General features: G+C 35.5%; 2 protein-coding genes across 2 annotated transcripts; both read right to left on the bottom strand.

The window, feature by feature from the left end:
* Positions 1 to 5,656: 5,656 nt before the first annotated feature.
* On the bottom strand, positions 5,657 to 7,583 carry LOC141830500 (uncharacterized). The gene is made up of 7 exons (XM_074717925.1): positions 7,136 to 7,583; positions 6,955 to 7,023; positions 6,619 to 6,857; positions 6,318 to 6,545; positions 6,155 to 6,247; positions 6,016 to 6,083; positions 5,657 to 5,900 (listed from the first exon to the last, which is right to left on the bottom strand). Exons 1-7 carry the CDS (start codon positions 7,581 to 7,583, stop codon positions 5,657 to 5,659), a joined length of 1,389 nt encoding a protein of 462 aa, XP_074574026.1.
* A 468-nt stretch (positions 7,584 to 8,051) lies between these two features.
* On the bottom strand, positions 8,052 to 9,831 carry LOC141830499 (uncharacterized). Its single transcript, XM_074717924.1, has one exon. The coding sequence runs from the start codon at positions 9,759 to 9,761 to the stop codon at positions 8,052 to 8,054; it is 1,710 nt and encodes a 569-aa protein (XP_074574025.1). The 5' UTR covers positions 9,762 to 9,831.
* Between the last annotated feature and the right edge of the window lie 1,475 nt (positions 9,832 to 11,306).

Raw genomic sequence — 11,306 nt, 5'->3', positions numbered from 1 at the left:
ATCAGGATCTCTTTATTCTTGTTCCACGTCATTGCCACGTATTTTCCCCGAGTTTTACTCCTCCTCCACGTCACCCTGCGTTACTCTCACCGGATCATATACACTAAAATCTTAAAAACAAATAAGTTTTTATTGTATTATCTAAGATTGAATCAAACAACATTAGATTATATTTTATTCCTTATAATCTTGATTATGTAATTATCTAATAATCATGTTGTCAAAATTATATAGGCACATAGAGAATAAGGTAATTAGCATTTTGAGTTCCATGTTTTATTAAAAAATATCGCTTTGCAAGAAAAAACACATAAATGACATGACTAACACTACATGCATGATAAAGGCCAAGAAAAATTCATGGTGAGACTAAAAAATTGAATTTTATTTTGGAAAGTCATAGGTCATTTATAATAAAATCATTTTGGTTTATAAACTGGTCTAGGCCAACATAGACACCTATAATAAAGTTCCTTCAAATAAAATACAAAACCACATCGACACTTTAAGCCTAAAAATATTAGTATAAACTTTAAACTTTGAAAGATATCTAAAGAATATGTCCCTAGTGAATACTCAATGAATCCATTTGGAATCAAACAAATTTGAATGCCAAATAATATGACCTAATCATATTTAACAAGTTTAGCTAGGGTGCATCAATGAGTTTAGAAAGAATGGTTAACTTAATCGTAGTCACTTGGCATATAGAAGAATTTCATTTTTAAAAACTATTTTATTTAAACCTTTTTGTAACTAATACTTAATACATAAACGATATTAGTTTTTTTTAATGACTATAACTTTGAAAATATTTGTTTATTTTAAACATGTTCTATGGCATGTTTATAATCCTGAAATATATATTTAAAATTTTAGAAAATGATAAAATTTATATACTTGATATTGAAGTGTTTGTGTAATACTAAGTTTTTTGAAACATTTCTTATTTACTTTTTTTTTTAAATTTAAAATTTCTATCAAAATTTATTTTTTCTCCTTGATAGATTTTAAAATATTACAAATTATTCAAAAATTTTCAATATTTTTTAATGTACATGGATTTTCAATGAGTTTTAAAAACTCGACTACAAAATGTTTTGACTTAATCGGTTGGTTCTATGAGCAATCAAATAGATAGATAAAAAAAGTTGACTAAATTTACTCAAAAATTTAGAAAACAAGTTTTGAATCTTATTTTTGTTGTTCCGGTGTCTTTTAGACCGAGGGTTGATGATTGATGTGTTTTTATGTTTGTACAAAATGTTATGTGCAATGTGTTTGGACAATATGTTGGTTCAATTAAATTGTGAGCAATATGATTAAAGTTAGGTTGTGTTGGTACAATCATGCCCCGAGTGTCAAGTTTCAATATTTGATGAGTATTTAAGTTTAGGTAAAAATGTGGATCTCATTTATGTGACAAATGTGCAGGAAAAGTCCAAGGAGGTAGAAGACTGAATTATTGACAAGGAGAAGTCCTTGTAGGTACTAGATGCAAGATACAAAAATCCAAGGAGGTTGATGGTCAGATTCTTTATAGAAGGAAAGCCCGAGTAGATCGCGAGATCGAATGCAAGGGCGGATGAAGACTCAAAGACGAGGAAGCTCTAAGCACAAAAGTCCAAGAAATAGGAGGTTCATCTGGCATGAGTTACTTGTGAGATGAAGGTAGTGAAGTTAAATGTATCTCGACTATTAGAATGGCTAAAAACTGTGTATCAGTTAATTGGTAGAGTTTATGAATCGACTGATACATTATAGATGAGAAGGGGTTTGTGATTGTGGGGTTAAGTGCGAAGACCCTGATATAGGGTTTATCAGTCGACTGTTGGGTTCCAACAGTTTGATTGTTCAACTAAGCCCTAAACAGGGAAAGGGTTTAGCACATCGATCAATTGCTAGGGTATAGAAATTGATTACTGAGCTAAATCCAAATTAGGGCTTTACATAGTAACCCACGACTTGCAAGACCACATTGAGCAAATAGAACACTCCCAACGCAACTGGTCAGTTCAAATGGTGACTTGTAGTCGATTGCTAGGTGATAGTAATGGATTGGTAAACCACATCGAGTGAACAGAGTCCTCCTAATGCAATAGGTTAATTCAACTAATAGCAAGTAGTTGATTGTTATGCTCTTGTAATTTGTAGGATCGAACTTGATGTTAGAGGGGGCAAATAGCATTACGAATTTTACAAACTTTAAAGGATGAATAATTCTAAATAATATGGATAGAATAATGCAGCAGAAAAAGAATAAGCAATTGAATAGGTATATGACTAACCTAGTTAAGCATGCAAGATTTCTATAGCACAAATTTAAGTATGCATGATATAAATAAATTGATTCTTATTATGATTATCTCCTTTTTAGAAAGATTCTAGAGGTGGATAAATCTTAAAAAGAATCTAAAAATAAAGCACACAGGAATACAATAATGTACGACAATAATGTAATGGTAGTATTACACTCAAGTTATTCGGAAGGTGAAACATGATGTTGCAGCACGTGGCCGAACTAGCATCTGGAGAGCACTGAATGTGAGCATGAGCACATTGAGAATGATTGAGAATGAGATTGTTGAAAGCTCTCCCTCATGGCTCCTTTTATAGGTCTTCGTTGGATGTTGACATGGAACCTTCCGGTTGACTGGACCATCCCCGATCGCCTGGGAGTCTGCTAACATAGCTGCAATGCTTATTTAGTAATAAATGAATTCTATGATTCCACTCGATCAGACTCCCCCCGATCGCCTGGAGCTGGGTCAACTTTCATCTTTGACCTGACTTTCTAGTACCACAGGATTTCATTTATATCGATCGCATGGAAGCATCTACAATTGCTTGGATGCTGCGGCCACCCACCCCCTCTCTCTAGTTGCCTACAAGACCTCAACTCCAACAATCGAAGATTATCTTCTGCTAGTCGCTCGAGCTCCCACTCGATCGCATGGAACTGTCAAACTTTGCTTCCCTGCACTTGATATACGTAATTAGTATAATATTGAATTTTATTTTACTCGCACATACCTTGGCTAGATGTTCAACACTCAACTGACCCATCTAGTGTGATTTGTCAAGCCACGACTCCTAACTGCCTCCACTTAGACTTGTCTGTCAAACCACAACTCCTAGCTGCCTCCACTTGTACTTGTTTAGCACGCCACAACTCTCAACTACCTCCACTTTGAATTGTTTTGCCTAGTTCCCAACTAGGACATTTCTACTTGGTTCCCAACCAAAACATCCAATTGCATGATTCCCAACTAAGACCTCACAGTTGCCTAGCTTCCCTAAGACTTGGTCTTTTGTCTAATTCCCAACCAGGACTTTCATCTGTCAAGTAACCTGCTTACTCAGCCTAAAATCATTAGTTTATAATAACCTAACTTTACACTTATTCATATATCAATATACTGGATTTACTGTTGGACTTTCTGAGCCGTAAAAACTGCTTTTGCGTTGCGAAAATCCCAAAAGTCCATGCCAAAGGATTCGTGCGAAATACAAAAACTATTTACTTGTACATGTTTACATAAACTCTACATCTACATGAAGAGATCATTACCCTCGATGCGTGCCCTTCGCGTATCCCGCTCGTCCAAACGGATGCCGGATCTCGAGAATGTCAAGTGCCGCTCCTCTATTGGTATCCACACAGACAAGATGGTGGGGAAAACCGAAACTTAGAAGTGTGCTAGCACTCTAGCAAAGCTTCAACCAGGTTGAGATTTAGCGACGAAGTTTTTTCGTCGCTAACTTAACTTTTTCGTCGCTAACACACTTTAGCGACGATATTTATTCGTCGCTATTTTTGTCGCTATAAGCTTGTCGCAAATCATGGTTAGCGACGAATTATGATTAGTTCGTCGCTAACAATAGCGATGAAACAGTAATCGTCGCTAATCACTTAATATTCGTCGCTAATATTAGCGACGATTTATTAAAATTTTTGCCGTAAAATTGATTAATATTAGCGACGAATTAGATACAACTCGTCGCTAATTAGGGTTTCAGCAAACATTTCCGGTATCTACCTTTAGCGACGAATTCATAAAATTCGTCGCTAACCTTCGATTTTTACATAGCAATTGGCGATGATTTAGTATGAATTCGTCGCTAACCTTCTATTTTTTTTCAGAGGTTAGCGACGAATTCATAAAATTCGTCGCTAACCTACCCCAGCGATTGGCGACGATTTCGTAATAATTCGTCGCTAACCTTCGATTTTTTTCCCAGATTGGCGTTGTTTTACCCTTTTTCCCTGAATCTACATCGATACATCAAACAATAAATTCACACATTCACAGTAACAATCACAATTCACAACAATCACAATAGAATTCACACAGAATTCACAACAATCACACAGAATTCACACACAACCATTAAACTTCGGCAGTTTTACAAAATCCACAATTCCCAGTGTCATTACAGTGTCATTACAGTTCCCAGAAACTTCGGCAGATTGGGTTCAAATGCAGTTTACAAAATTCACAATTCCCAGAAATCTGAACTTAAACACCAGTGTCATTACAGTTCGATCATTAAACACCAGAAATCTGAACTTAAACACCAGAAATCAGTGAGCTTGCCTTACAGTTCCATCATTAGAAAGACACCAGTTGTTCAATGGTTCTCCCATGCCCTATACAAGTTCAAACACCAATTTAAATATTGAAAGCACCAAATAGGAAATTTGCAGTGAAAATCAAAGGAAATTTAAGTAACTAAAAGAGGAGTAGATGGCCTTAGCCAACCTGATATACAACTTGCATTTTGTTTAACATACAATATTATTTTCATCATTTCATGTGTCTATCCTATTCATCCTTTTCAATTTGTTGCTTTGTTAAACCAGCTCCAATCAACTTGAAACTAAGCTCAAACAAGATGAATTGGACCTACTCCACGTTTCAGAACTAGCATCAGCTAAATAACGGAATTGAAAAAACAGGAAGCGTGGAATTTAATAGATACTTTCATATCCAATAAAATGGACCTATCAACTTAGAGAAAAGACAACTAAATTACACTAAACTACCTAGGTTATTAAATCTTAAGCACCATAAACAAAGGAAGTCACAGGCTAACCTTAATGTACAAATACCTAAGGAAGTCCTCTTGTTGAGACACACCTGAACCACGACCTTCAATTTCAGAAACAGCATATCAAGATCCAATGAGACAATCACAAATTTACCCTTGAACATTTTCAATCCAAATTTACCCCCCAAAATAATGTTTAATGATGCATTCATATCCTAGATTCATGCACAATGATGCATTCATATCCTAGATTCATTCTAACATACTTTAGCAGAGGAGGAAGTTAAAAACAAGTCTAACTTGGAATCAAGCCTTAACACAAACAAGCCTAACTTGGAATCAAGCCTAGCAGGAAGGTGGTTGCAATATTTAGTTTAGTAATTAAACAATCATTGAGATGAAAAGATTTAACATACCATCACAACCTAAGGTGCAGGGGGAGGTGGAGCTGAAGAAGAATCATGGATTAAAGATTGTACCGCTCCAGGTGCCAACCGATTAAGAATTTGTTCAAATATATCTTGTCTAGATCTCATTGCTTGCAACTGATCTTGGGTGCTTGCTAACTGATCCTGAGTGCTTGCTAATTGAAGTCGGGTGGTCGCTAACTCTGCTTCAGTGCCTTCGAGCCTTTCACGCAGTGCTGTATTAGTGGTTCTAGATGAGGAGGTGGCATCTGAAGAAGTGGACCTAACTGGCTTTGGCCCACTTCCAAGTCCTCTAATATAGCCCGAGCGTGTACCGAGGACTCGATCACAAACTGTATCGGCAATTTGTACTGCATCGATGTCATTTCCTGAAGTTTCTTGTGTCTGAACATATTCATCACGCAGTCTGACCATATCATCCTAAGAATAACAAATATGTTAAAATATATATAAAATTAATTCTACATGATTAATAACAAATTTAGTAAATTATAAATAACTTACGTATGCAGTTGCGGCCCTCTCCCCAACCCACCCTTTTGACGTGCTGTAATGAGTTTCATTAAAGACGGTAATCCGATCTTTTCGCTGTGACTGATCGATCTGAAAAAATTAATGTGTTAATATTGTAATTCATACATTATATATACGATAGTTATACAATTTATACTTACACCGTCATAACTGTATTGAATAAATGATTTAGAGCCTCCCCGATGATTAAATGGAAGTTTTGCCCGATTTTCAACATTTTTTGCAGATCGTGCCTATCATACAAAAATTCATATGAATAATATAATGCAAAGACAACAAAACAGGTACATTAGAATAAGTTACCTGAAATGCCTCTGACTCAAACAAATCACACATATAGTGCCAATCAGCTTCTATCTCACAAAACTCAGTTGGCATATGTTGCCGCCGCTCGATAGGAGGAAGGTGCAATAGCTTTTTATAATGGGTATGCATTTTACTTCGATTATCTCTATATCTTGCGCTCATTAATCTGTCCGTCTCCTTTCTAACAGACGATGGACCCTCCTCAAAACTAATATCAAAAGCAGCCTGAAAAAATAAATAATATAAATTTGGCATGTGATTAATAATAAAAATGTAATTATAAATTATTAGTACTTACTGATAATCGATCATATATCATATTCTTCCTATCAGCGGGGATATGCTTCCAACTCTTAATTTGTAACGGAGCAAACTTCTTTATTGAAACACCCAACTCAGTCATAAATGCAGCTGCATTGGGGCCAATCGGATGGCCATCGCTCTTACGGAAAGTAATGGGTAATCTACCCCGCTCCTCGATCTGGCGTCGCAGCCGATCAGAATGTGTACCACGTGTCTCCCTACGTAACGGTCGGCCTGTAGGTGCAAAAGAATTAAGAATTAACAAATGAATTACTTTAACAAATAACAAAGTAAATAAACCTTTTGTAATTTAAATACAACAAAAACTAACCAGAAGGAGAACTATCATCATCTGGTGTAGGCACGACCGGTAGATGCTCAATCCTCTTAGGTGGCATGACTGTAACATATGCATCATATATAAATGAACAAGTAATGAAACAATATCTTATGGAAATGAAATAAAAAAAGATCAAATATATATATATACCATGTAAATAAATATTAATCACTATCATCATCTGTAGAAGATAAATGATCATCTGCATCACTATCAACTTCAGTATCAATATCCTCATCGTTAAGAATACTTTGAGCATCCATAAATAATTCCACTTGTGCATTTGACATATCTAAATGTTGATGCTCAACATCTAATCTACAAAGATGGGATATCTCTAAGTCTTCACCAACAATTGAACTTGAACTTGCCTCATTAGATGAAATATCTTGGTTAACATCAGTATCTAAATTATTTTCAATTTCTTCAAATGCTTCATCAACTTCAGTTACCTCGTATATTTCTCGATGTTGAACCTTTTGCACTACCTTCCAATGGCCTCCACGCTTTATATCATTTAAATAATAAACTTGTCTTGCTTGGTTGGCTAAAATAAATGGGTCATCAGTGTACCATGTTTTAGAAGTGTCAATACATAAGAAGCCAAACTCTTCAACCATTGATTTTTTTTTAGGATTACATTGGAACCAGTCACACCAGAATAATTGTACTTTATACTTGAAAGAGTAAAATAGTTGAACAACATCCTTCAACACTCCAAAAAAATCCAAATTGTCACCATCATCAGATGATGGTACGCTAACCCCACTATTCTGAGTAGTTCTGCGAGAATCACGTGACCTTGTATGGTATCGAATACCATTTACAATGCAAGCATCATATAGTTGAACTTCAACATCAGGTCCCAAAGCTAAATAGTACAACTCATGTGTGATCTCTGAATTTGTTGAATTCTTTAAAGTTATCATTCTATCTCTAAACCACTGTGGAAAATCTCTCTCATGGTATTGTAGAAGTTGATTTGAAGGAACTTTATGTGATAGAAGTTGAAGATGCTCGCTGCATAAATGGTTAAATTACAATTTAGTGACGATTTAGAAAAAAAAATAATAATAGAATGTAAAAACTTACTTCCGATATGGATCAACTTCTTTACAATTGTTGAGAATATACCAATGTGCTTTCTTATGCAAAGTTGCAGGCAATTTTTGATTATGCTGGTTGCCAAAGACTCTTGCTTGTTGTGAGAAAACACTTAAATTGCATATTACTGGTTGAACATCTTTATTTCGTTCTGGTCTGGTAAATCTTGTCTCAATTTGACTCATATATAAAGAACTAAAAGTCAATGCCTCATTTACAATATACCCCTCTGCAATAGATCCTTCAGGTCTTGCTTTATTACGAACATATTTTTTAAGTCTGCCCAAATATCGTTCAAAGGGATACATCCATCGTGAGGAAACAGGTCCAGCTAACATAGCTTCACGAGGTAAATGAACTGCCAAATGAACCATAATGTCAAAAAAAGCTGGGGGAAATATTCGTTCCATCTTACATAATATGAGAACTATTTCCTCCTCCATTTTACTTAAGTCCGCTATGTGTAAAGATCTTGCTGTTATCTTTTTGAAAAACTCACATAACTCAATCAGTGTGCCGCATATGTCTTTTGGGAAGAATTTACGTATAGCCACTGGAAGTATTCTTTGCAACAAGACATGACAGTCATGGGATTTGAGTCCATATAACTTTCCATCATTTGCATTCACATTTTTAGATATATTAGCAGCATATCCATCAGGAAACTTCACAGACTTTAAAAATTGACAAAATTCACGTCTTTCTTCCAATGTCAATGTGTAACTTGCATATGGTTTACTAAACTTGTCTCCTACTTTCTTCAAATGCAATTCACTTCTAATCCCCATATCCTGCAAGTCTAATCTTGCTTTCAATGTGTCTTTCGACTTTCCATCTATATTTAATAATGTACCAATCAAAGCATCACAGATGTTTTTTTCAATATGCATCACATCTAGATTGTGTCTCAACTTTAAATCTGGCCAATACTCTAACTCAAAAAATATAGACTTCTTTACCCAATTTGTATCATCAGAAGATCTCTGCCTTTTTTTACTTAATGTAGGATGCTTACTGAATGTCACCTGAGGTAATGCATCCAATTGTGCTAAAATATCATAACCACTAAATTGTTGTGGTGGTCTTTCTTGTTCAACCTTTCCATTGAAATACTTATTTTTACGCCATGGATGATGCACATTCAAGAATCGACGGTGACATGTGTAGCATATTTTACTCCGTAATCTTTGAGATTTAGTTTCATGCAGACATACTGGACATGCTTTATAACCCTTTGTGCTCCATCCGGATATTGTTCCATATGCTGGAAAGTCATGAATAGTCCACATCACAGCAGCATGTAATTGAAATACTTGTTCAGTCGATGCATCATATGCTTCCACCCCATCATCCCATAGCTCTTTCAGGTCATTGATCAAAGGTCGCAAGTATACATCTATCTCTTTTCCAGGTGATTTAGGTCCAGGAATTAAAAGAGACATGATAAAGTATGATGGCTTCATCATTTTCCATGGTGGTAAATTATAATTCACAAGTATAACCGGCCACATACTATAAGCATTTGACATGTTTCCAAATGGATTAAAACCATCAGTAGCCAACCCTAACCGAATATTTCGTGGATCACTTGCAAATATTTCATGCGACATGTCAAATTCTTTCCATGATTCACTATCAGCTGGATGTCGTAATACACCATCTGTTTCAACCCGCTTTTCTTTATGCCATCTCATATCTTTTGCTGTATGTTCTGAAATAAACAACCGTTTCAATCTGGGCTTTATAGGAAAATATCGGAGAATTTTTTGAGCATTCTTTTTCTTATTCATCCCATCATACTTGTATCTAGACTCCTTGCATACTGGACAGATATCTTTATTCTCGTGCTCACCCCAAAATAATATACAATCATTCTTACATACATGTATCTTCTCATAAGTCAATCCCAACTCTTTTAACAATTTTTTTGCTTCATAATGAGAGTTTGGAATTGCATTTGGTTTGGGAAATGCCTCTTGCAATAACTGAAGTAGCATATCAAAAGATTTGTTGCTCCAGCCATTTAACACCTTCACATGCATTAACTTCACCAAAAAATTGAATATAGAAAAATTTGTGCAATTGTGGTACAACTCTTTTTTTGCTGCTTCAAACATTGAAGTATAACTTCCTCTCATATCATTTGGATTCATATTTGCAGGGATATCATCGAATTGAGGTGCGCTGATGTTGATATTTTGTGCATTTCTTAAATCAGTAAACATGTCTTCAAAATCATCGTCTTCAAAATCACAATCGTTTGCAGTTTCATTATCAATACTTATATTACCAGATGATGTAGCAGCTTCTCCATGAAAATTCCAGACTTTATATAATTTGTCAAATCCCCACCTATAAAGATGTCCTCGAACATAATCCAATTCATATTTAAACAAATTGCCACACCGCCGACATGGACAACGAATTTTTGATAAATTCAAACTTATCATATAATTCTCCGCCATCTTTAAGAACTCATGTAACCCATTTATGTATTCATGGCTAATCCGATTCTCGATCATTATCCAATTTTTGTCCATATTTAAACAACCTGGTGAAATACATGAAAAATTTCATACCCTAAAATAACTCAAAAAAATCATATAAATATGTGTTGACACAAACCCGAACAATTGACAGAAACCGAGAATCCCTCAAATCGGGACATAACAATAGGGAGATTATAAATGATATAATGAGCATAAGAGAATTAAAAATAAAGCAAAACCTGAAATCCCTACATGTGTTGAAGCCTAGTTGATTTCAAGCCCCTAGAGTTGTTGGAGGCACTTAAGGACATAGACAATAAGAGCATCTTACGATAATTGTTATTATATTTCGAGGTTCCCTTATACCAAATTAATATAGGCAATTTAGCCTCAAGTCTACGTTAAGGCAGCTCAAATGACTTTTTTGTGCTCGATTTCAGTCCACTCAAATTATGGTACCTATCTAACTCGTCTTGATATCTCCACAGACGCAACAGTATAAACTCTGATGATTTATCGATCATCTCCAAACATATACCATCTTAAACTACTTTATCTTATCTAGTAAAGTCTGGCATTCTTATCTTTGCTTAATTAACTTATTTTTAAAGTAATTTTACCTAAAGGCTGAGGGGGCAGCAGAGGAGGCGGAGGAGGCAGCAAATCCGGAGACTCGGGCAGAGCAGGCGCCGGAGGGGGGAGCACAGCCGCGGAGACGGGCACGAAGGCAGCGGTGGCGCAGGAGAAAGG

The sequence above is a fragment of the Curcuma longa genome, chromosome 6 (genome assembly GCF_044706935.1).
Source record: "Curcuma longa cultivar G26 ecotype Majalengka, Jawa Barat chromosome 6, ITB_CL_G26_1.1, whole genome shotgun sequence".
NCBI classification, from domain to species: domain Eukaryota; kingdom Viridiplantae; phylum Streptophyta; class Magnoliopsida; order Zingiberales; family Zingiberaceae; genus Curcuma; species Curcuma longa.
Note: the sequence above shows the minus strand (reverse complement) of the source record. Positions and strands in the feature narration are given on the sequence as shown.